The 26,886-nt window shown below is 37.2% G+C and overlaps 1 protein-coding gene across 2 annotated transcripts; it reads right to left on the bottom strand.

Annotated features, from left to right (window-relative positions):
• Positions 1-1,072: 1,072 nt before the first annotated feature.
• Positions 1,073-26,886, bottom strand: egflam (EGF-like, fibronectin type III and laminin G domains). Of its 2 annotated transcripts, XM_008418496.3 has the most exons (25): positions 26,164-26,886; positions 20,233-20,342; positions 19,213-19,299; positions 17,977-18,003; positions 17,756-17,873; positions 17,520-17,655; positions 13,540-13,706; positions 12,343-12,455; positions 11,927-12,174; positions 11,575-11,762; positions 10,618-10,718; positions 10,436-10,536; positions 10,188-10,332; positions 8,970-9,159; positions 8,361-8,486; positions 7,783-8,026; positions 7,593-7,704; positions 6,988-7,104; positions 5,899-6,079; positions 5,397-5,420; positions 5,121-5,199; positions 4,904-5,047; positions 4,360-4,443; positions 4,170-4,273; positions 1,073-4,066 (listed from the first exon to the last, which is right to left on the bottom strand). In XM_008418496.3, exons 1-25 carry the CDS (start codon positions 26,267-26,269, stop codon positions 3,915-3,917), a joined length of 3,204 nt encoding a protein of 1,067 aa, XP_008416718.2. In that variant the 5' UTR covers positions 26,270-26,886; the 3' UTR covers positions 1,073-3,914. The 2 variants fall into 2 exon arrangements, with proteins under 2 accessions (XP_008416718.2, XP_081466811.1); XM_081610685.1 differs by lacking the exon at positions 5,397-5,420.

Consider the following 26,886-nt stretch of genomic DNA (forward strand, 5'->3'; position numbering starts at 1 on the left):
TATTAGATATGAAAAAATTTTCAGAACTTAAAAAAAAATGGCTAGCTTTTTTAGCTTAATTTTTCAAAAAGGAAACAGCCAGGCGTCCCTCTATTAACCGTATTTTCTGGACTATAGAGCACACCTTTCTATAAACCGCATCTACAAAGTAAAAAAAAAAAAAAAAAAAACCTGGAAACTACAAATAAAAGCCACACCGGGCTATAAGCTGCTGGTCTCTCCGCCGCTCTGTTTTCCACAAGGACGCAGCAGAGGCTGCTGGGAGGACACGGACCTCGAACCATGGATTCGTTCACACTGAGCTTACGTTCAGCGGCTCTATTTCCCTCCTGTACTGCCAGATCGATAACCCTCAACTTAAAAGCAGCATCATATGAACTTCTTTGTGTTGTTTCCATGATGAGGAGGTATGAATTTGACAACATTCCTCTGTCGTGCCTGCAGCTAGCATGTACTTGTTCTAAATAAAAATTACCACTTTCTTCTTTGATTTCCAATTTTGACTTCCAATGATTCACTTCCTGCTAAAGCGCCCCCTGGTGGTTGAAGAAAAATCCACAGAAAAGCCGCACCGGGCTACAAGTGTGGAAAAAAAGAAGCGGCTTATAGTCCGAAAAATACAGCAACTCAGATGTGATGAAAAAACTATCAAGAACCTTCAAACCAATTAAATCATCATATGGGCTTTCCCTAATGGCTTAATAGCATATCATCTTAGTTTAAGTAAACATTTGACCTGAATCAAAGTTATTGTCTCTCTGATTTTTATGGCACATATCAAATATAAATATTATTTTCTAATCCCAGCAGACCAAAAAAAACGCAGTTTTGAGATTCTTAATGAAAGAGAAAGAAGCTTACTTTTCTGGTTTCAATTTTAAGTAAAATTCATTAGGGTTTTTATTAGACCAGCATGATCTCATAATGTTCCTGATTAAATGAATTGCTGTGGTGTTAGAGTCAATACGGATGTCCAGTGTGATCACATGGATTTGGGGTTACGTAACAGTTTTAATAACGGCATTAATGAAATGGGAACACGCACATGTGTCAATTAAATCAAATCTTAACATATTGCTTTTCGCTCTTTATTATTGATTTTGGCAGATCTGAACAAATCCTGCAATGGTGAACTACAACCTTAAACTGTCATAAGATGAGGATGACCTCAATATGACTAAATAGCTCAATCTAAATTAAAGTGCTACATTTGGCTCCCAGTCCAACGGTTTGTGCCACATCTTTACAGAGTTTTAAGAGTGATGTGACATGTAAAATATTACTCTGAAAGCAGGAACACTTTGATCAAAGAAGATAAATTGAAAACATCATCTAATCAACCAACCTGGTATGAACAGAAGGTCATGAACCATTTGGTTCATTAGTTTCAGCAATCAGAAATGTAGGCAAAATGTAGGTTAACTATTATCTTATGTACATCAAGAAATCCTAATTTCAGATCACAACAAAAACATGTTTTAGCCTCAAGGTTGTCACAAAACAACTATTTCAATTGCTCCGAAAGGAGGAACTGAAATGTCAAATGTTTCTAGCTTTTTTGTGACTGAAATGCCCTGTTGAAAAAAACAATATTGACATAGTTTGATATAATGATAACCTCTGTTGGGAGGTCACTTGTCTGTCAAGAACTGGATTCTGTTTCTGAACAATTCACAATACAATTTTGGAGCAAAATCCATCTTTGATTCAAATAAACTGTTTCAAATATTTATGTGTTTCTTTCCACCTCACTGTGAATCTCAAGATTGTTTAAAATCAAATATGAAAGGGAAATTTGAATATTATTTCTAACGTTGATTGCATAGAAGTTACTCTTAAATTAAGCTTTAATTTGTAGTCTGTGAAATTCAACAAATGTGGTGTTTTGTATTTGTCATGTGTATCACAGTAACTGTCTTTAAAGATGCAGTGAGTTTGAAAGGGTCAAAGGGTATGACAGGAGGCATAAACATGCTTTTTCTTTGTCTGGAGACAAAAATCAGGCCCTGATTTCAGTACACAGTCAAAACCTAAAGAGCTTAAGAAATACATCCAGTTTGTTTAAAGTCTAACTATTTTTAACATTGACCTATCCTCTTTTACAATTTGCTCATAGATCAGCCTCTTGGTGTGACTGATCTAAGAGTCACACCATCTAACGATGATAAATCTTTCTGGATTTATCATCGCTTGCCGATCTTCACAATTTGCTTTTTCTTTCTCACTCTCCCTTTTCTAGATTAATCTCATAATTTAGATTTGCTGGACAAATTATTACTCACAGGTTCTCTGTTGGGTTAAGTTCTAGTTTGTTCAAAATGCCTGCTTTGATCACTGGACTACTTTTTAATTTTGCCTTGTGACATGGTGTTTAAAAAGATTAACATAGAAATATCGTTACCCAAGTCCTCTGGAGCCCAAGCCTGGTATTTCCTGTATAATGTCTCTCTGTCCAAGAAGTTTTTCTTGGAAAGAAACGGCTTCATTTCTGGCTCTCATGACGCCAGAGCATGTTGATTTGGGTGAAACTTTAGTAGGAGTAATAACCTTGCCTGAAGCCATTTTAATTCAAAGCAGTGATGACAATCTGTTTACTTGTTCTGTTCTCTAATTCACTCAAAATGACAGAGTGATATAATAGCAACTACTGTTTCCCCTGATTCACTACAAATTAATTGAAATGAACCTTAAATAAAGTACAAAATAACTTTTTTTGATGTTATTAATTTCCATTAATTTTCCAATTTAAAAAATCTGTCTTCATAACTATCAATGCAAATTACAATCAAGAAATCTGATGGAGAAAAGTTTGTTAAAAGCAACATTTGCTTTAAACAAGTGATCTGATTGTTGACCTGAGTTTTTTTTTTAGAGATTGTGGATTATTCAGGTAAATTGACTGGGGAAATCATTTTGTTTGCAGCCAAATGCAACATGCAAAGTAAAAGGAGGCTTAAGACATATTTTTAAAACTTAATGTTATTTTACAGGGTAAAAAAATATTCAGAACCTGTACAGATGACAACAAGAAAACATATTTGTTTACTGGTGAGCATGTGATAGACATGAAAGGAATGTAAATGCTGGCATTTAATGAGGTTTGTGTCAGATGACAGCAATCCTGTCTCTCTTTTAACCAAAATTCACCCCGTGTCAAGATCAGAATGTCATGTGACCGAAACTAAAAGATAAAACTGAGGGATAAGTAAGTTGGACAAGGACATAAAACTGCTACAGGCAAATGAACCCTTTACCCTTTAAAACTAAACACTTTGAATATACTAATATCACAAATACTTTTCAAAATGCATCCAACTAATGACAAAACATGTCAAACAAAACAACAAAAAAAAACATCACACGAAAGACACAAACATCCTGAAGAGTAAAAACCAAAATTATCTGGAACGAAGGTCATCTCCACTGGCTGCTCAAGTTCATGGTGAATAAAGTTCCTTTGGTGCTTTTAGCAATCAAAGACGGGGTTACAGTAAAAAGAAAAAGAGTACAGATATGGTTGGAATTGTCCCATAAAAAAAGTTTTTTGTCCTCTATTTAGTTTTTGCAAAGACCAAGATCCATGGCTGTGAAGTGGATTCAGATGGAGCACTTGTGCCTCTGTAGTCAGTTCTTCCTGCAACCTCGGATCAAAGCTTGCTTAAACCGGAATATAAAAAAAAAAAAAAGTACAGCAAACTTTATTACTCTGCAAGTCAGCGAGATCATAAAAACATTCGTGTGACAACATTTCTTGCCAGAGTGACTTCGGTACACACCATATGATGCATTTAAAAATATTAACAATTAAAAAACACTTTAGTTTTTACTGCTGTGGTTCTGAAAAGTGAAATTCATGGTGACAAATCCAGCTGAAAAGTGTGTTGAAACTCTCCCCTTATGTGAAAAAAAATCCTCTAGTTGGAGCAGGTGTTAATGTTCTTGCCGTCAGCTGCGTCCTCCACCAAAGCTAAGTGAAAGTCAGTGGAAAGTGTAAAATGGGACACGCAGCCCACCAGTCCTCCCAGGTACTGCCTGTTTGTGTGAAGGGCAATCTCTTTCATGCCACCTATGGTTTAAAAAAAAATATATATATATATATATAGCAAACAAGAGAAAGGGAAGCTATGAAAAACACAGTAAGTGATGCTGACAGGACATAAACCACCTACCAACATACAAGGGTCCATTTATATTGAGTTGCCTCATCTTGCCAGGTGACCTGCCTGTCTTCGCTCCGTAATCATCGACCGTCAGCTTCCCTGATTGGCCGTCCCTGAAAGAGAGAAAAAAAACCTACATTCAAGCAAAAGCTTACATCTTTGTGAACAACAGCTGCAATCAGTTTCTCTTAGAGCTCACCTGACAGCCTTGACTCTGTGCCACTTTCCATCACTAAACGTCCCGTTGACAACAATGTTAGCCATCCCGCTGCCCAAGTTATAGCTACGACAGAAATGTGTAGTGATTTAATAGCTGAACAACTCGTTTGAATTGTTATCAGTTTTGCTTCCTATCATTTCTGTTTGATAGGGATCAAACTTTTCTCTTATGATGTAATCTGCCTTTCACAAGATACATCCTAAATTTCTCCACATTTGGCTAATTTACAGACAACTTATTTCAGTGGGCATTTCAGTACAATAGACCAACAAAAGTGAATAATTATGAATTACAAGGAACATGACACATTGATTTAAAAACTTGTTTTTTAGTCTTTTTAACTCTGATGCCCCAACATTAATAGTTGTGCAACCAGTTCTAACTTCAGATGTCTCTTAATTAGTAAATAAATTCCAAGTGTTCAATCTCCTCTGTCTGTAAATTAGGATTCTACCATATAAACAAAACACATATAATTGGTTAATATTAACAAAATCAATTAAATTCTCAGGTATGGGGATACCTGAAGATCAGAGCCCCATCCTGAAGCCCCATGGAAATAAAGTCACTGTTGGGTCTCATTGGACTGTCTCCTCGCCAGAGTAATAAACCATCCTTTGCTGTGCTCTTAAAATGCATGAAAAGGTTTGTCCTGGACCCAGACACCCTGAAATAAGAAAATAAAACTGAGAAGATGTAATACTTTTTAAATAGGTGTTTAAATTTATATTAATACCGACCTTTTCAGGATATCTCTGTTGTCATAGGTCAGATAGCTTCTGCCAATGAACTGGGGTATTTCTATGGCTTCAGTTACAGCTGCGTAGAGAGGGGAATGTAATAACTGCATATGAACACAAGGTGGCAGTATCTGCGTGCAACAAGCTAAACTAGATGAGAAAATACGGTCTAAAATACTGTCTGTCTACAATGGGGATTATTAAAGGGAGCAAATTTCTATATTAAAAATGTAGTAATATGCTGCGTGCTTTTTGAATTTGCAGAAAACGACTTACTGTTCAAACAGTAATTCCCACACTCTGCTCAATGAAAGCATTAAAAACAAAGAAGGCACAGACACATTTAAGAAAATTAGTTTCCAATATTTTTGCTTAATTCCTTCTAAGTCTAAATATCATTAATCTTGCACATGAGAAAACTATAAAAGCTTTAGTCCTTTTAAAAAGTCCTTTTTATGAATTTGAATACTGACTTTTTCCGCTTTTTGCTTCATTTTGTGCATTACATTTAATATTTACCAACTTTGAGAATGTAATTTCTTTCAGTGATGTGATTAATATTTAAAATCTGATGTTCTTACCGCAAGTCAAACAAGTATAATCTTCCTCTCCTGTTAACATTTCAGAAGACCGGATGTTGTTTGAGAAAGTGTGTGCCTTGTCTCGCGGGCTTTTAACTATTCATGACTGTGTTTATGGACTAAAAACATCCAAGCAACCACAGTGGAAAGGAAGCAGCTCGTTCATGGATTATGCATTTTTCTTTCCTCCTGCTGACCTTTCTGGCAGTGCCTCCCATCATACCCTAGAGGGCAGTCACACTCATAGTCATCCCACTTTGGCCTGCAGGTCCCTCCGTTGGCACAGGGATTTTCTACACATGGATGTGCTGAGTTTGCGATATTTACACCGCCAGCAGAGCCGGCTGTGATTGGCATGGTGCGGTCATTGAGAATCAGCTGGGGAAGTAAAAGAAAAAAGAAAACAGCAAAAGGAAAATAAAAAAGAAAACATGCACAAGATTTTAAGAAAAGTTTAGAACATGTGAAAATGAAACAATTTTTGCAGAGACCAGAAACATCACAGATGTAATTACGTTGTACAGTTGTAACTAGGAACTGAACCTCTGACTGTGCACCCAGGCTTATAACATTAAGTATTGCAAAAATGCCAAAAAGATCCCATCACTGATTCCTTTATTATTTGTTAGTCAATTCAGTCATCTATGTTTTATAAAACATACATTGTTTAACTTTACTACACAGTTTCTTCCACACATTAGTAATAATCCCATAATCCTATATTTTATCTTCTGGTTTATTATATATTTATAGTGTCTTATTCATATTTAGATGTTTGTTACGTAAACAAATGTCCACCCTGTCTGTATCTTCTACCCTGATGTTATGTACCGGATGGTCTCACAGACAGCTTATCAATTTGGATCCTATCTTTTGTTATATATTCCCCCTCTCATGTATTACTCTTAAAAACAGATCTATTCACACTTGTTGGATTTTGTTGCCCCAAGTTCAGCTTTTAGTCAGACGTGTCATTGTGTTGCTCTTCCTCCGCAATTCTTGCTCTTTCTCCAATTTCGTGTGAAGTTTCTGCTTCCAAATGTGGAGTAATTCAATTAGCAGTTCTTCCTTGGAAGCTTTGCTGCCTCACGATTTTTACAATTTCCACTTCTGTGTAATGGTAAGGTTGCTAAGTTAGAAAAATGTTAATTATATTGGAGAAATCTAGGTAAGTCATTTTATGCAGATAGGATGCAATGACCCGAATGCTTCCATATAAAAAAGTTTTCTAATATCTCACGTTTACTCTTACCTGCTGATATTAGCTACTGAACAGATGCACTCACCTTCTGAATGATCCCAGTAAAGGGCTTCATTACACCTGCTGTCCTCTTGGTCTTTTCATAGTCTGGCACCCCACCGAGATAGAGAGGCGAACTACAGTTGATCTGAGTGAAAGCTCCCTGAAAAGGAAATATAAGAGATATTAGATTATTTTTGGGATTAGGATGGATGGATGGATGGATGGATGGATGGATGGATGGATGGATGGATGGATGGATGGATGGATGGATGGATGGATGGTGAACGAGCAGAAAATTAGATAATAAAGAGGAGCATTATAGTTTTACCATTACCCAGTCATTTTTATATATAATGCATGTAACTTGCATTTGTTTTTCAAAATAACTCTAAAAGTCTCTAGTTTTGTGAAACATGTAAATTGTGCAGTTAAATTTAGCTTGAAATTACATAATTAAATTAAACAACCATGGAATTGAGAATATGTTTTTCCCTTTACTTTAGTTCAACCAAGAAACTATTGATGACTGTCAGTAGTGAGTAAAAGTGTCAATAAGAGTCATGCATTTGAAGACGGAAATCATGTTGTTTTGACTCTGTTACACGTTTAAGTTAATAAAGCTGCTTGAATGACAAGTTTGAGAAACACCTCAGCAATTCCCTCCATCGGTTTTTGGTTGTCCACTTGCAGGATCCCACTTTTAGCAGTTCGAGATACTCTCAGCTCATGCCAGGAGTCCAGATTGATCTGCTCTTCACTCCTGCACCACAAATTACTTAGTCAGAAATCAGTAGCAGCAGGTGGCAGAGGAGGTGATCAGAGGTGATCAGTGTTTTACCTTATAACAGCCTCTCCAGAGCCACAGTCAAATCTGAACTCCAAGTATCTGTCCACCAAGTTTATGGCAAGGAAGTCTCTGCTTCCTGCATCGTCACTGTACAGCAGCACCCCGCTGGGCGCCGATGGCCAGAATGTCACCTCAAACTCCATGAAAGAGAGGTAACTCTGGGAGGTCTGAGGCCACCGGATGACAGCGTATGAAAACACAGTTTCATTGAAGAGGGGTGAGGACAGAGAGAAACCTGAAGGATTGAACAAAGAACTTGTGAAAAGAAGAAGATTAGCGATGAACATGAGTAAGCGTTAGGATATGTGAAAAGTGAACGGCAGGAAGAATTTAGGTGGGGAAAGCAAAAATGTGGAAAATTGAATTGTGGCAAAGCTCCTCTAACATGCAATCAATCGCTTTACAATCACTGTAGAAGTAATAATCTTCTAGTGAATTGAAGAGAGGCAATTCTCCTCGATTGCCTCTAAAATGTAGAGCAATTACCACAAAAATGAAAGTGGTTAAAAGTTATCAGCGTAAATAATACCTGCGTATTCTTTATGGAAAGGGCAATGTTGTTAACTCACTCTCTTCACACAGGGCTCCCTTGAAGCCGAGAGGACAGAGGCAGATGTAGCCGTCAGCACGGTTTGCAAAGCAGACTCCACCGTTGGCGCAGCTAACCATGTCACACACTCTGTCGCTGCACTCACCTTGCAGATAAGAGCAAAAAGTTCATCTGCACATTTAACTTGGGAAAAAAATCTAGTTTTTCTATTTCAGTGAGTGCTCTATACTGAAAATACAAGAATACATTTTTAACATATTTTCTGATCTGCTATATTTTACGTTTTATTTGAATAGTGGTTATTACATACATAAAAACTTGCAAAGAATATATATATAAAATATAACTAAGTGATCAAATCTATGTAGTTCATTGTTTATTCTCAGCTTTGAGCTGTAAAACAATATTTTTTCCCATCTTGAAGCAAAAATGTGCTTTTTTTGCTCTAATGAACCTTGTTAATATTTAATGATGATGATGCCATTCGTTTTTAAACAAAACCTTTGTTTTAGTATTTTTCTATATGAAGTCACTGTTTATTATCAGATTTCTGCTCAGCTACTGGAAAAAAAGAAAAGTTGTATATGATGCACACAGAGAAAACACATGAAAACCATCCATCCCTCACCTATATCAGCTCCGCTGAGAGCTTTGCCCAGTGGCCATGGCCTAATGTCGGTAGCCTTGTTGTTGATGGTCAGGCTCTGAATGCAGCCCACAAAGCCACGATTTGTGCCTGTCGCCCTGACCAGCCAGTAAGCACTAGGAGATCCACCCACATACAGCGGCGAGCGAAAAGTAATCTTAGTGTATTGACCCTGAAGGAACAAGATTGAAAACAACAAAATGTGCCTTGTCCTCTGTAACAGTAAAGACACATTAATTCTGAAGGCACATCATCTAATATTTTTCTAGCAATAAATGACTAATATGTTGCTTTTACATCTGATGGCAAAAATATGCTTCATTGGTGTGTTTCTGCCAGTAACACACTGACGTACATTGCCTCACAAACGTACAATATTTTGAACCTTTTCTGACCATGTATATTCAGACAAGTATTGATATTTTAGATGAAAGACAAACACCAAGTTTAGAAAAGAGGGCATGATTTTCAAAAATATTTACAAATTAAAATCTAACAGCTCTGGCATGCATGTGTATTTAATGAATAAAAGAGTGTGCAACAATTTTCTTCCGGCAGGACAAAGACCTAACATATACGGCCAGAGTTAAAATGGAATGATTGAAATCAAACACATCTACATGTTAGAATGGCCCAGTCAAAGTCCAAACATAAATGTAACTGAAACATCATTAGCGCTATTTCTCTGCATCAAGAAGGTCCTCGTCAAATCCTTTCTACAAGGAGTTTGCAAGTTCTCCTCTATGTTTCTTGTTCCTCTCACATTCACAGACACGAGTGGCAGGTTAAACTGTCTCTACATTTCCCTGGGTTTTGTTATCTGTCCACCGGGTCTCTTTATTGCTCTGTCATACACTGGTAACAGAAAACCAATACCCCAATGACCAAGCGTGGATGGTAGTTGTAATTTATTATACATTTACTTACATAGATTGTGCCATTAAGATCTAAGATTTCATCTATAAGAGAAAGCTGTTTTGAGGTCAAATGTGGAGAGACAACAAATACATATCTTATTTTAAATGTTTTTTTAAAAGCTGTAAAAGCTACTTCACAATTATTTATATTGGTCCATCACATAAAATACCAATAATACACGTTGAGGTCGTTTGTGCTTGAAAAACTGTCAAATGGTATGGATGCTTTTGCAAGACACTGCAATATCATTTCTGATGTTTAACATTTAAGTGCTTTGGTTACCAGTGAGCGTCCAGATATGGGGTTGTCATTGTCCATACGGAGCCAACCGCTCATGCCGTCTCTGAATATAGTGACGATGTGCCACTGTCCGAGAACAACAGGACTCTCGCTGATTATCTGGGCAGCTCCGGTGCCACAGTTGAACCTGAAGAGACAAATTATAAATTATACACATTATTTATTATTGTTCCCATGAGTGATCAGGAAGATCAGAGTGATGCAAAGTGATGCAAAGTGTGACTCCTTACCTGTAGTGAAGCTTGCCTTGAACCAAAGCTAAAGACATAAAATCTCCGCGGCCATGTTCATTCTCTCCACAGTAAAGCAACAAGCCATCCTTGGAGTCGGCCTGTAGAAAAGAAATAACATGTTTCAAACACATTTCTTGACTGAGAGAAAGTAAATCTACGAAAAAAATCAAATGTCTTACCTTAAACTCTAATGTGATTTGAAAGGTCTGGTATGAATTTTTCAGGGGTTCAAAGGTCATGTGAGAGTAGCCATAGAACCTGGGAAAGTTCACTGTCACAGCTGAAGAAGAACGATGATAAAATTTGTAAAAATGGATGGAAGATGGAAGAAAAACAACTCAAAATGATTATAATCATATGGCAAGATGGCGTAGCAAGAGCTCACCACTGGTACTTTTAAATCTTATTTTACATATTTAGGTATAAAATGAAGACATATTGAGTTAATCTTAGATATTTGAATACACTGTGTGTTGACTTTGTTGTCTTTAAGCCACTTTGTAATCAATTTGATGGCATAATTAAGACCATTGCCAGTTTGGAAGATCCTTTTATGCTTTAAATTTCTGTCTGTAACACTTTATTTGAAGGGGTGTGCATAAGACTGACGTTACACTGTCATAACCCTGACGTGACATCTGTCATGAACATAAAGAAGTCTTTATGAATGTTTATGACAGTTGTCATGAAGTGTCATTCGGTAAATAATGACACTTTTGATGCAAAGTTGCCCTAAAAGTTGCATTGAAAGTTCATTAAAAATGCCAACTTTGCATTAAATTATCAGAATTTACAAAATCATGCAAAGTTGGCACTTTTAATGGACTTTTAATGCAACTTTTAGAGCAACTTTTCATTAAAAGTGTCATTATTTACCAAATGACACTTTATGACAACATTCATACACATTCATAAGGACTCGTTCATGTTCATGACAGGTGTTATGTCATGTTTATGACAGTGTCATGTCAGTCTTATGCACACCCCTTCAAATAAAGTGTTACCTTTCTGTCTTATGTCTTGAAATGTTGCTTCAATATGTCTATGTGTGTTTTTTCTCCAAGAAGTAAAGGTTTCTTTCTCATATAGTCAGTAAAAATGTAGCAAAGCAGGTATTATGTCTTTCAGTTTCTTACCCTCAGAGCAAGAATCTCCTCTATGCCCCAGGTTACAGTGACAGCGTGAACCTCCGCTCTCGTAATCAGTGAGGCAGACGCTGTCAGGCGGACACACAGTATCACCACAAGTCAGGTCGTAGACACGAGGTATCTCACCCTGCCAGGGCGAGATGGTACGGATGGAAGTAGTGGTGGCCGAAGGTGGGCTGATGTCAATTCAAATATGAGAAAGAAGACAAAGCATAAAAAAGTAGCTTTATTTCCAATTATTAAGGTATTTCTCCAGTAACAGCCTATGTGGTAAAAATGTTTCCCTGTTGCCGTTTCCAATACAGGCTTCAAGTAATGCACTTTATATGGAGCCATTTACCTGGTAGTGGTGGGTGGAGCGGTAGAGGGGGTGTCGGTAGTACCTCTACGCTCTGAAGGGACTGTAAAAACCAGATCTGTGAAGTCTGAGAATATGGACGAGGGGGTCACATCGACTGGTTGATCGGTGACATTCGGAGGAACTTTGCCGTTCATGCGATAAACGACATTTCGTCCCGATGGCGGACCAGAATGTGAACGGAGTTGGGACTTTCCGTTGTTCTCACCGATACCCGGGAATGGCTTCAACTGGGGAATAGACAGGTTAAAAATATAACAACATGTCAAACTTTGCTCCAACTTTCTCCAACTTTTCAGTATTTTCAAATGAACTGTGCTTTCTTGGGACTTATTTTGGATTTTAAAAAGATGATAAAAAAATTTATTGGATTTGGATTACTAATATGTAACACCTACCTCTTCGATAAAGACATCATAATCTGAATCATCAATGTCAAATCCATCTTCATCTTTATACCTGGAATCAGTGTTATAGCGTCCTACATCCCCACTGCCCATTTCTAGTGAACCTGTCACAAAGATGAGGCATAGGAAATAATGACGAGAGCATTATATTTAAAATACAAACAATAGAAACATAAAGCAAAAGAGAGAAACCAAGAGGCATGTACATTTACTTTTCTTAAGGCAATTACCACAACCGGTGTTAAAGTTTTTCTTCCGACACTCAGCACTTCAAAAGAAACAGCTTAGAATACCCCACTGTCCCCACGCTGCTCAAATTCTTCATTTATCTTAATTATCAGTGTTTTGTGAATTTATCCTTTCAGCTTTCAGTGTGCACACTAATTAAGTATAGTGTACATTTTAATGGAAAAGTCTTTTATTCATTAAATACAAAGGCTGATTTAGACACAACCAGCATTTAAAGAGGAATGGATGTGAAGATTGAGTTGCTAATTGGTCAAATTACATTAAAACATGAAAAAGCAAGTGAGACGCACAGTCGTGCAGCAGTTAAGTTATTGTATTACCCTGTTTACACTCTTGCACTGTTTTTCTGGCTAAAACAGACAACTTCACATAAAGAGCACCAAGAAAAGTCAGTCACTCAGTCCCAGCCTCCAGCAGCGGTCTACTGTGTGCGTGTGTTCACATTTCTATTAACGTGAACAACAGTGAAGGGGTCCAGCATCACGCACTTAATCCTGTCTGATGAGACAAGGCCATAACCCGCTTTCATCCCCTGCTGAGAAACAATGCTTCTGTATTGCTTAGTTTGAGTCAGTGTGTTTGTCTTTGACGCTCTGAATGGCTCATTTTGACCGGTTTTATGTAGCTTTCATCTTTATTGCAATCTTTTATGCACTCGATTTAGACATGAGTTTTCGACAACAGTTAGCTCAGATTAGCTGCCAACCATTTGCAGAGTAGTGAGTTATAAAAGCTTCAGTTACCTTCTGAAGCCACAGTACACTTTTCCACATCACATGTGATCAACAACTGGTTACTACTGACAGAAAAGACGAAGAAGACGACAGGAAGTGACAGGAGGATGTTCAAAATGTTGTTAAAGCATATGGATGTAGAAGCTAATAGAGAATGAAGTATTACAGCTACTAAAGTGACTGTGAGATGGACACCTGGACTCACCGAGGGTTCGCACCGGGTTGTTGATGTGGCTGGGTGGGCTTACACCGTGTATGTTGACGGCTCTGACAACAAACTGGTATTCGGTTTCTGGTAGCAGCCCTTTTAAAACCATGGAGCTGGTCTCAATGGGCTCCCGAATATAAGTCCACTCTGTGTCCATTTCTGGCCTAGGACAAAAATAAAGAACTTTACATAGAAATAAGAGAGAAATGAATAAAAAAACATACAGCACTGTATTTGTATTTATATTTTACTTTTCCATTAATTTGTGCATTTGATTTTTCAATTTCCAAAACATTTTATATTATAATTTAAGTTTTTATTCTGTGGACTGCACTGCTCTATATTTTATTTGCAGTTTTTCTCATTTTCATTCTGGTACACCTGATTTTGCCCACTTTGGGACAATAAAATTGATTTCTATTCTACTGTCTTCTTGATTATGAAAAGATTTGATTCAAAAGAAAATAAAAATAGAAATCATAATTTTTTTGTTTTTATTTGTTGTCTGACTAAAAATATTATTCAGAAAAACAGTATTTAATATAGTTCATTTTTATTTCACTATTAAAATTAAATTGACCTCAGAGCCGGCATCGTGTCAATCCAATTCTTCATGGTGACAAAAATTGCAGGAAATTACCTGCATGATTAAATAAATAGCGTTTCATTGTTTCTTCATCTTCAGCCATAGCAAAACACTTAAGGCGTCTCTTCAGCTGGGAGACGTAGAGAAGGATTTGCATCTGAGACGGCCCTTCTGAGTGAATACCAGCTCATGCAAACCCAGACAGAGACACACATTCATGTCTGACTGTCACAGTGAAAGACCGTCTCTTTTTCTCTCTTTGTTTCTCTGCAGTCACACAATCAAAAGCCATAAGGTCCATTGCAAACATCAGCACTGCAGGTTTACAGCATGTTTAAAACCTTCACAGCCCATTTTTTACCTGTGATATTTTACCAAAAGCACATTGTTTTAAAACACATTGTTCACATACGGGTTAGGCTATCATCAAAGAGACCCAAGTTACTCATTTGTGACCCCAGCGTCTCTGCAGACAGTCTAGACATAGGAGCCTCTTTGTAGTGTATGCGTGCGCGTGTGTGTGTGTGCGCGCGTGCATGTCTGTGTGTGCTAACAGAATGAAAAAGAAATTTGTTCTTTCTCATGTTCCCACTGACTCTTGTGTCAAAACACAAGTGGTTACACTGAACAGACCAGCAGAGATGCATACAAAAGAGAGCTGTATATTCAGAGTTATGCGTTTGATGAACATGTCAGATACCCAGCCATTAATACACAGTTAGAACTAGTTTAAAAAATTGCTTCCAATGTTTACAAGGATGCACCATTAAATATGTTTGACACTTTAAGGGACCACCCATGAAATTTCTCGTACTCTTTTCCCTTCCTCTGTTATGCGTTGGATTCAAGTTTGAACAAATCAATTTTAAAAATTTAATCCCACTTTCAACCAGATGTTTGTTTGTGTCACATGTATCTGCACAATAAAGATAACTGCAGTTAGATTTTAAAGTACATCCAGAAAGTATTTACAGTGCTTTACTTTGTCCACCTTTTGTTATGATTCTTCCAAATTGTTTTAATCAATTTCTTCAAAATTCTACAAACAAATACCCCATTTTGACAATGCGGGGGATTTTGAGGTTTTGAGTGTTTTGTAAATTTACAGAAAATAGAAAACCACGAAATCTGATTTACATTTCTACTGGCAGCCCTAGTAAAATTCAACCCCAAATGACCTTTGTTTGCTGATAAATTGTCTAAATAGGTTATTTAGGATTTGATCTTTATGCTTCTGTACAAATTTTGACATTTTTGTCCAATTCTTTCATCATTATTTTTGTCTAAACCATCTCACTACTGGCCTCTTAGGTCTAACGGTTCTTGGGTAGTTAAATATCGGTTGCAGTGGTCCGGCTTGGTACAATTTCGTCACTTTGGACATAAAAACACAGCGCCTTCCTCCAGGTTAGATGGCCGGCCAGCTCTACGAAGAGTCCTGCTGGTTCCTCATTTCTGTGGGACCTTCACAGCAGCAGAAATATTTTTGGATCCTCTCTCAGATCTGTACCTCAAGACAATCTTGAATCTGAGGTTTATAGACAATTCCTGTGATTCCATGCTTGGTGACCTCTGACCTGATGTAAACAGTGGAACCGTGCGTGTCTTTCCAAATGAAGTCCAATCCACTTTATTTCCTACAGGTGAACTAAGTTAAAGCTGTAGAAACACGTCTAAGATGATCAGTGGAAACTGCTCAGTTTTTAACCTTTTGTCAAAAGCTGATTGACATAAGTGCGATTTCTTGGTTTTCTATTTTTAATAAATTTGCAGAACACTTTTTCCCCCCACGTCGTCATAATGGGATATTTGTGTGTAGAATTTTGAGGAAAGACATTAATTTAATACAATTTGCAATGAGACTTTAACTTAAAGTGGGAAAAGAAACAATTAAGTGCTATGAATACTTTCCAGTTGCCCTGTAACAAAGGTCATTTTGTAAAATGCACTTATTCACGTCTTGTCCAAGACTTGGATTTAAAGAATCTTACAGTGGATAAAGGGCTAAGACGTGATTAGCGGTCTTAGCTTTACATTACTAGACTCATAAAGCAGAGGGCCCTGCAAGCCTCATTTACCTACAATAAGACTAAGTAACAAAACGTACAACATGAACAACCGAAAACACTCGTCGTCTAGCAAAGACTTTCTGGTTGTTTGAGCCAAAAAGGGAGGCTTTTGGACGTCCAACGACAATGTCAGACATCTATGTGGTGAGTCATTGCTCTGATAGATCTCACTCCACCACAACAGATTATTTACAAAGCAGTGGGCTGAAGGACAGCCTGCACACTCACAGCCTTATATTGTGTGTGCAGTGGGAGCTAGGGGAAAACAACATTTGTGAGGTTTATGAGATGAAGAAGGAACTCATGGTGATAATATGAATGCTGACAGAAGAAGAGAACCAAATGATGACCAATAGCTTTTTTTTTTTTTTTTTGCCACATTAACTGGCTATAGAGGAGCTAATGATAGAAGTGCTGTCATTAGCTTAAGTACATGCTAAACGTAATCACTTGAACTTTGCATTCAGAGTGATGTTATGGTAGAGAATTGCTGATTGGAGAAGGCACGCCATCTCATGAGGATTGTTCTCTAATATTAAAACTGTCTTTATCCATTTTCGGTTGTTTTTCCTTTACAGAAACCAACTAGAGAGCTCTTCTCCCTCAAAGAAAGTCAGGATTCTTGCAATTAATTTAAATTCCATTCCAGCTAAACGTTTCCACACAGTTTGGAGCGGTATTTAAATCATAAACACTATACAAACTGAGATTAATGCTGTATTGTTCTGTTTTCAATGTTTTTCATTTGTATTCTGGAGTCTGTGTTCCTGGATTGATGCAACTCTCTGCATGATGAAGAGCAACTTTTTTTTTTATTAAGGCATAGATTAAGACAATTATTGGAATATGCAATTAGAAACTTCTTGAGCAGCATATTGATGCAAAACAGGGTTTGAATATAAACCTGTCAGTCATGTCGCGTTTTGAAACTTTTTACAAATTCTTGTGCAAGAAAGCAAAATGTCGTAATGAATTCAATAAACGCAATGTGCGGTTCAAGGAGCAGGTTTTTACAAGGCAGCTCTTTGAACAGGCCACTTTTATCCAGAGACAGGGCTGCTCATAAAATGAGAAAATAAAGAATTTTTTCCCCCCTCCACGTTTCTGTAAAATCCACGGCCAGAAAAAATGTTCACATAGTAATGTTTTTATTTCTATTATGTCAAGGCTTCCTCTGTCTTTCATCCATACATAGAGGAAAGTGTTCATACTGAGAAAGGTGACTTCTCCTTGTCTGCGTGCAAAAATGTCTTTAATGTGTCTGAAATTTTTATCAACTGCATTTTCCCCAGTTTGCAAATGTTGAATGAGTCAAGACTAACCTGATGTAAGCCACCAGAAAGTGAAGAACAGGGGAGCTTCCTTGACTCTCTCCTTCCTGCCATGATAAAGCCAACTCTGTGTCCGATACAGCCATGACGATTGGCTGAGTAGGAGGTGACGGAGGCATGCACATCTCTATAGGCAGAAAAGCAAATTAAATTTAGTTTGTTCATGATCCAGGCAACTCCATTGGGAACTATTAAAATACCAATTTCTTCCACTCACATATTCTTACCATGTGAAGCAGTACTGATGTCTCTGGGCATGCTGGGCCGACCCTCCCCGGCCCAACCGTACGCTCCAACACTGACTCTGTACTTGGAGTTCATCTTTAGGTTGCCAATGTTTACATCCTACAGAGCACATTCACAAAAGAATTATCAGATAAATTATTGAAAGACAGTGAAAGTGGATTAAAGTTGGGGGAGACAAACAAATGGGCTTAATTTTACTTACAAAGCTGGCTTGTCCATCAAATTGCCCCTGTTGGAAAACACAGATTTATTAAATGATATTAGAACGTACTGTAACTTTAAGAAGACTAAAATATAACACTAAAATAAAGATGTACTGCTCAGTGGTTTCTAAAGGTTTGACCAAAAAAACAATATTAAAAGTCAGATTTAACTTATCATTGTCAAAAGATAACAACTATAATGTGATTTCTAATTCTTTTAATAGGTTATGCCTATTGCTTAGGTGTGTATGTGACTGTATTTTATACATATGCTTGGACCTAAACCACTTCCAGGCTTGGATGTTTGTTTTGAGTTGTTGTTGTTCTGCTAAAAGATGAACCTTTGCCCCAGTCTCAAGTTTTTTCTACTCTAAAAGGTTTTCTTTCAGGATTATATATTTAGAACCACTGCCTTGTATTTAACACTAGACTGACAGTATTTCATTACAGAGATGGTGTATAGCAGAAAGTGTGTCATCCGGTCTTTATAAGACTTGTGAAGAGCAAAACTAAAAGTTTTCCTCTCATCTGATTTTACCTACTGAATCGTGGATATCTGGAGGTTGTCATGAACTTATTAAATCCTTCTATGTTTAATTCCTTCCTTGCCAGTCTCATCAGTTTAAGATATCAGCTATGTCCTGATAGGTTTGCAGTAATTTCACACTATTTAAGCTTTCCTTAAATGGATTTGACAGTGCTCTGTGAGATGTTCAAAGATTGACATATTGCTTTATACTTTGGCCCAGATGCACAGCACACTTTTTGATTTCTCCTTCCAAACCTTTTTTAAAGCCATGCATCGTTTTCCTTTCCCTTCGCAGTCGTGCACCACTGTGGTTTTGTCTATCACATATAATAACTCTGACGTTTGTAGCTGCAACTTCACAAAATATGAAATCATTTAAGAGATACAACCCGTTTTTGCATGTCCTTTTCGACTACTACGTCAAAACTGCCATATTTATGCTTGTTTCAATTAATATTGAAAATACCTACTTAATTGCATGCAAATATTTATTTGTTTATTCCAATGCAAAAAATCTGCATTTATTTGTCTTCCCTTTCTGTCCAACTTTGCTCTCTGTCTTTAAACATGTTGTAAAGCTTAAACTTTCAAATTGTAGGGGTTGGGTAAAGACCAGGGGGGAAAGAGCTGAATAGGATTTAGCCTCTAGGCGCTAAACTCCAGCTTTTTAATGCCAGATAACAAATAGCTCCATGTGTATACTCACAGTGGTTAGCATGTCCAAACTTAGCGGAACCTCCATGATGGATGTCGTACTAATTGGGCGGCCATTCTTCATCTCTGTGTAAAAGACCTGAGAAGTACACATACAGATATAAACTATTATTTAGTTTTTGCAGTATTAGGACAGAACAGCAACAATTTATCTATGGCTAACCAGAAGAATGTAATAAAAAGAAACAGGACTTTTTTATTGAACTCCCAAAGCAACACACTTGCGTCTCTGTAAGTTCTTGGGAAGCCAGTGTCCTGACTAATCCTCTTAGTGCAGACATATGGCCCAAGACCGAGCCCCCACAGTTACACTTATCCACAATTTCTTAATGGTTGATTCAAGGAAGGAAGAAAGAAACTTCTGGTGTGTTATGTAAGGCTCAAACACATGGCCAGCGTTGAAACGGTGCATCATAGAAAGCAAAGAAACTATGCAACCACACTGGATGCACAGTTTACATTCTCTTTCTAACTATTGTACACAATATGCACCACGTAGGTTTAAAAAAGATAATCCCACTTATGCATGTATGTTTATGTAGTATGTATTTTATTTGACCTCACCTTCCAGAGCAATATTGCACCTAAAGATTAACCATATACATTTGGCAATGAAAGGGTTCCATTCAAACACATGGGAGATAAAAATAACTTGTCCTTTTTCCTCATGGCCATCTTCCTGGACACATGGTTTTATGGGCACTTTAGAGCGAAGTGAAGAGTGTGTCAACCATGCAGGAAGAAATGAGCAGGCACTCAGGAAAAAAAACAGTGGAAATTTGATTTATTTTCCATCTCAAAAACCTTTGTGAGATTTCGAAAGGTGTTTCTGCTGTTTTCATATGTTTTTTTGAAGATGCTCTACTTAGTAGAAGGACTTTCAAACTGAGACCACCAAAGAATGGCAGATAGATAAAAACAGTCAGAAATAATTTCTAAATGATCACTGCACTCATTAAGTATTTGAAATGTGGACAATTAATAAAGTTTCGCAGAATCCGTTTGCACTTACCTTGTATCCAGTGATCGTGCTGACATGTCTGCGGGGCATTTTCCATCGCACACTGAAGGCGCTGCAATTGAGAGTCTCCAGCTGGATGTCTAGTGGAGGACTCAGACGATCTGGTTTGTACAAATATAAACATGGATATAATCAGCGAGGAAAACAACAAGATACAGCCGGGGAGAGTGCAAGAGTTACCAGGACAAGGCTTTCAAGAACTGTTGAGGACACATTTTATTTTATTTATTTATGTGTTTTCAAATGGATTTCTAATGGAATTATTTCTATAAATGAAAGCTAAACTGCTTGAAACACAAGCTTAACAATATTCTCCTCTTTATACATTTATAAAGGTGGCTTGAAAATGTTTATCAAAAAATAGAATCGCATAAGAACCACAACCTTTAATGATTTTAAGCTGATACAATTTTTTTTTAATTTGGCCTTTGTAAAACCTAAAGAAATCTTTTCTTTTAGAGTTAGATTATCTGCCTGAAAAATTATTTTGACTTTTCACAAATTGGGAATAATAATTAGCTATAAAGATGGAGGATGAGTTTCATGAAGCTGAGGTAAAAGAGGATATTCATATAAAAGTTTATGTTTAAGGTTTTAACTCATTTTTACATCAGATCATAAGAATAAAGGTCTTGAAACAGACGATGGTATTGCATTATCATCTAATAAAACTAAAAGAATCAGCTCCAGGTTGTTTTGATTCTGGTGAAGCAGCCTTTGAGAGAATCAAAGGCTGCTTGAGGAGGGAATAACATTATAACATGATGTAACTGAAAAAGGTATATTTTACATAATACTGTCCCTTTAACTGAAGTTAAATTAAATTTGATTCGTCCAAGATACATTTGATTCATGAGAAACAAAACAATAAATAAATCATTCCTCTTTTTATGCAACCGAGACTGTTTAATTGATAGAAAATAATTAATAATTTAGATTGATTTTTGACAGATTATTAGGGTGATTATCAGTGAGAAGCTGATCTTAGAAAATCACAGTTGTTTACTGTTTTTATTCCTTCACATGTTTTCTTTTTCTGGTAGTCTTATTTGCAGCTCTTGAGTAAACTTAATATCCGTAAGAAAAAAATCCCTTAGCTCAAGAGACTGGCTGGGAAAAAACATATTGGTTTTAATAAGCAAACATTCAAGCTTGTAGGAAGATTAAGCACATAATTAACATTTAAAGAACATGTGGGAGCACTGAGTTTCACATAATAAGCTGGATAATATGGCCATGCTAGTTGCTTTATCTTTGAAAGATTGGAGGGATGACCTGAAGAACTGGACTCTCACCAGGCACTAGTGGCCTTTCTTTTTCAGTATGCAGACAGGAAACAGGCAGCGAGAGAAGGGGGAAGACATGCAGCAAATATCCTGAGGTCAGAAATGAAACCCCGGACAGCTGCGTCGAGCGCCAACGGCCTCCGTTCTACCTCTACACCATATAACACCCCCGAACCAGCATATTTATTTCCCTTGCTAACTGCACAGTTACAAACAAGAGCAGAGGTAAAAAATATATAATAAAATACGGTATTGATTTGGTGCTTTTCATCCTTTTAAATTGCTGAGAACTCAAGAGTTGCGTAGCTGAATCTTTTTAAATTGGTCATTTTCTGTTGCAGACTGCAAATGCTGTTAGAATGGAAAGACTTGGATGTCACCTACTAATGCATTATCAGCAATCATAAAGGGACATCACCTGCACCATGTTAATCATTATTCTAAAACCTAAAGTTGTACCAAAACAGCGTTTGCTTGATTTCTCATCTGCTTATAATCACTGGAAAAAAACCAACCAGTTGAGGAAACACCGACCAGCTGAAACTACAGGTTAAGCATCATCTATTTAAATGTGTGCAAGTAGTCACAGCCTGACACATCCAAATATGTTCAGAGATGTAACTTAAGACATCTACTAACATGTTTTAGATGTTAGTGTAAATGAGTACTTTATTTAGGACCTCCAACTCCAAAGACCTGATTATCTCTGCGGACCAGCATAAACCTTGGAGCAGCGAAAAACAACCAATTATTAGATGTAAGGGACTCAGAGGGCACATATGAATGCAAGAGGGCTGGAGCGAGTAATTTCCGTGCCTTATAGGTCAATAATAAAACTTTAAAGGTAATTATAAAGCGAAGAGTAAACCAGTGAAGAGAAGCAAGAACAGCATGTTCATGCTTTATTGTCAGGTCAGAGGTCAAGCTGCAGTCATGCAAGGCAGAACTAACTAACGCCAATGTATAAAAGAGTCAATGTGTCTCTTGGGATGTTAATAAAAGCATGGATGACCCATTCAAAGCTTTTAAAAGATAAAAATAATTTCACGGTAGATAAAAACAACAGCTTAATACAGATATGTTACATGTGAATCACAAATAACCTCCAGATATTATCATGTCACTCATTTAACAAGGATTGGTACTTCCATCAGGTGAACTTTGTATATCTCTATTTCCCCAAACACAGACGGAAGAAAGGTCAAATCAGTCAAGATTAGGTAACTTCAATGAGTAATGTTAGATTTAACTTCACAGATAGTTTTTGTTTTTTAATCAGCACATGCTACACGTAGTAATGCTCTGCGAGGCTCCAGACATGCCCTCTTGTCTTATCAAGAAGATAATCTCAGAATCACCGCTGGTCTGTGTTTGTCAAGTGCCCTTCTAAATCCTTTGAGGCCACTGTCCACTTCAAACATGATAGAGGCAGTTGAATGAATATTTTCCTGGCCTCTCATCCTGTCAACCTGATCTGTGGCTAGATTGTCAGTGTTTTTTCCCCGATTAAATATTGCCTAGAATTGAGGTTTTTCAGTCTCAAATTAACCAGAAGTAATTAAAAATTATTTCAATAGAAATTTCATTTTAATTTGGCATACGAAAAATTTGTTTATTTAAATTCAAATTGCAAATACAAGAAAATTAATTTGGTCGTCATGATTAATCCCCAAATTTATGAACAAGTGATACATATTTCAAATATTTTACAATTTTATCAGATTTCCTTTTATGTTTCTTTTTTAATATAATGTCTAAGAAACAGAGTAAATCAGAAAATCAGTTGCCATTGTTAAATAAATTATAGGTCACATGTCTAAATTCTACCTTTGTCCAAAACACGGCAGAATAAACCCAAGAAGAAAAAAAAGACTTAAGCTCAACCAGAATGAGCTTTCTTTTTGTTTCAGGAGCGGAGCATGCATGGATGGATGGATGGATGGATGGATGGTTGGATGGATGGATGGATGGATGGATGGATGGATGGATGGATGGATGGATGGATGGATGGATGGATGGATGGATGGATGGATGGATGGATGGATGGATGGATGGATTTTTCACATTCATAAATCCTAATGTCAGCAAAAACTAAATCTTCTAAATGTTTTGTTCATGTCTGATTAGATTCTGTATCACATCTAATTGTTATTGTTTGATAAAAATGAATTCATGAACAGGAATTGTATTCGGTATGAGGGTGTAACCAAAGAGCAGGTTATTTTGGTAATGAAAAACTTGGATCCTCTGTCAATTATTAATCTAGCAGCCTCAACAGTGTTCAACAGTAATCTTATACTTAAAACAAAGCTGCAGCATAAATAATTTGCTTCCATATCACTAACTTAAGATTTACGTCGAAAAGATTTACTTCCCAGATTTTTGTCCCCCAAAAGAAAATGATCAGTGAGCTGCATGCAGCCGTCTTCCTTTAAAGAACAAAATGGGGTGAGTTTGAAGGTATGAAAACAAAACGCTGTGCTTTAAACAATAGCAACTGTTTTTGTCGTGATTAAATTTTAATTGTGTTTCACCAAACAAAAGTTCAAGTGCGAGAAGTGGTCGTGGAGGGTTCATTAAAATGCATGGTTCTCTTATCAACTTCATAATGCTAGATATGCATAACAATAAGAGTAGAAAAAAAAAAAAAAGCGAAGCTTCTGAATTATTCCATCAATAATTTAACTGTCTATTCAAACGGGGGAATGAAGCTGTCAAGGAATTAAAAAGAAAGACCACCTCAGGGGGGGAGCTTCATTCAATTTTAACCCCTTTCTGAAAAACCACCAGCTTTTTTTGTCAAAGGCTGATGTGATGCATGTGGACACTGAGCCCTGCTGACATTCTACCCTCCATGAAAACAAGCGCTGAGAGACATCAAGACAGAAACAAGTACAAATGTCACTGGCAGTCATAAATGCAGAGCTACATCAGCCCTGTGCATGTTTGGCAGTCAGAGATGTGACTCGGGCACTGTGCAGACAGACAGACATAAAAGTCAACCCACATCGGCCTGAGGGGTCTGAGAGTGGAAAAAAAGTCAGTGGTCAGGGGGAATGACAGTGAGGGAAAGAGGAAGTGATGGAAAGAAAAGTAAAGGAAGTGGGACAAAGAAACAAAGAAGAAACGGATACAAAGAGGGTGTGACTGAAGAGGAATCTAAGGGTTTCAGCTAAGATGTATGCAGTAGTGTAGAAAATGGACAGAAGGAAGCTTAGCATTGACCTTTAACTAAAACTTATCTACGTATTTTAAAAGCATTTATATTGTTTCTTGCAAAAAACTCTGTAAAATAGTAAAAGAGAAGTTGAACTATAAGCACTATAAATCTAGCAATGTAGAGATCAGACGACATGGTGTTGAGAAAAAAAATCACTTAACTCCAGAGGTTGGCTGAAATAAAAAAATACATTTATTTGTTATTTACGGCATCGTACTGAGTAAACTGCTTGGTGCTGATGATAGGAAGATGTGTCATTGTTTAGTACACAAGTCATCTTGTGACTTCTTTTCTTTTAGCAGTTAGTGTCCAACTTTTAGCTTTGTTCAACAAGGGAATTTGAAAAAAATTAATAAATAGTGAGAAACTGCAGCGTAGCAACAGTTGGGGAGGGGGGCGACATTCATGCTTGTTCCTGCAGTGAAAACCACATGTGATGCTGCTCCAGGGAATTCACTGAAACAGCCCTCAGTTTGTTTTGTGGATTTATTTCTGTTTTGAGTCTGATCTTCACCAAGTAAGAGGTGATTGGGTTAAACTCGGGGCTTCTGATTGATTCCCTAATAATATTTCACCTCTTCACCCTTTTTATCTTCCTCGTCTTAAAATTACAATCATTGTTTTCCTGAATAATGGTGTGCACACACGCTCCCTCTGAAGAACTGTCTTTGATAGATCAGGTGGTGTCCTCTGGATAAAAATCATTATTCTGCAACATTTGTTTTTGCATGTTTTAACTAAGATTAGTTGCTGTTTTTGTTTTTACAGTTGATAAATTCTTTTTCTTTCTCTGAAATCCATTCTTGATTGCAAGCAAATGAAACACATTTCCTAATCTCTACTTCATTTTTTCCATCACATTTCCCCAGCATTTTTGTGAATTATATTCTTTCTTTTATTCTTCGATTTTAAATTAAAAAGCTGAAACACAAAACCAGAAAAAAAACAATGTTCATCAGTCTGCATAGAAATGGTTGCATTTAAATTTCTTCTCAGTAAACTGGACTGAAAAAGAACATAAGTTTAAAAAAAAAACACATTAAAATGATATTGTCATAATTGTACTTAATTATGTTAAAAGATGCAGTTTTGTTCTGTGGCAGGAAATGGGCTTTGTTTTGAGTAGAGAATGTACCAAGTTGTGTTTTTGCTGTATATGAATACACATAAAAAGATTTAAAAATTAACAAATTGCTTTGATTTATGTGTTTGTTTGTTTTTTAAATAGTGGTCCTTTGGTTTTCTGTGATATCATGAATAAAAGGTGAAAACTTTTTAAAATACAGTCAGTGACACAAAGAAAAAGTGTACGCTATCATCCTCACGTTGCCATGTTACAAGTTAATTTCATTGTTATGCTCATTGGAATAATATTTCATGTTTCCAGTCCAACTAGTTTGTGGAGGCTGAACTCACCAGATCTCCGCGCATTTGATCTTCTGGCACCAAAGCAAACGCTGGCAGAGCAGATAGCAAAGAAAAGTAAGCATAGCAGACGCTTCTCTTTACATGTAAGATCCATAATTTCACTTGGTCAAATCCACATTTTAGGACACATCCAAAAGCGCAACTTTATCGGTAAGTAGATGCTCAGCTGGTGCGGAAGCTGTCTCAAATGAAAGCTCGTCTCTCTTCCAAATTTGGAGACAAACGCCCTCCAAAGACGCACGGGATCTGTCCGTGGGGGAAAGGGCAGCTACGCTTTGACACTGATAAGATTACAGTCTGCAAAAGATCAGTGGGGTGGGTCATGAACGGACGAGTAGCCTAGTGACCGAGCCCCGGAGATGCGCTCTGACAGACGATGGACGACAATCCCGCCGTCAATTCGTCCTCACAAACACCGATGAATGGTGGCCACGGTCATTTTTACGCATGATCGATGTCGTGCCACGCTCCGATTCGCCTCTTAGACAGCAGATGAGCCTCACAACCAAGTGCAAGGAACGTGGGGCCATTTAGAGCTAAGAGGATAATAAGCGTCTAATCCGCGCACTGGACACAGATGGAGAGCATGTCTTGGCGCAGAAGCAGGGGGGAGACGCTCAAACAACAGACTCTGAATATTAATGCTGTTCGTGCGGGACAGCGGTTGTTGTAATCACTTGGCAGGGGTGAGGTCTGAAAAAGTTTGTGCTT

This window comes from Poecilia reticulata, chromosome 9 (assembly GCF_904066995.2).
Source record: "Poecilia reticulata chromosome 9, P_reticulata-male-v2, whole genome shotgun sequence".
Lineage (NCBI taxonomy): Eukaryota > Metazoa > Chordata > Actinopteri > Cyprinodontiformes > Poeciliidae > Poecilia > Poecilia reticulata.

What these genes read in the sequence shown, in the direction of transcription:
- egflam (XM_008418496.3), bottom strand. Translation starts at nt 26,269, where the DNA reads ATGGATCTTACATGTAAAGAGAAGCGTCTGCTATGCTTACTTTTCTTT. An exon ending in CAAGGCAAGCTTCACTACAG is followed by an intron (nt 10,333 to 10,435) that starts GTAAGGAGTCAC and finishes TTGTCTCTTCAG; the next exon opens with GTTCAACTGTGGCACCGGAG. An exon ending in GGGAGCCCTGTGTGAAGAGA is followed by an intron (nt 8,027 to 8,360) that starts GTGAGTTAACAA and finishes TCAATCCTTCAG; the next exon opens with GTTTCTCTCTGTCCTCACCC.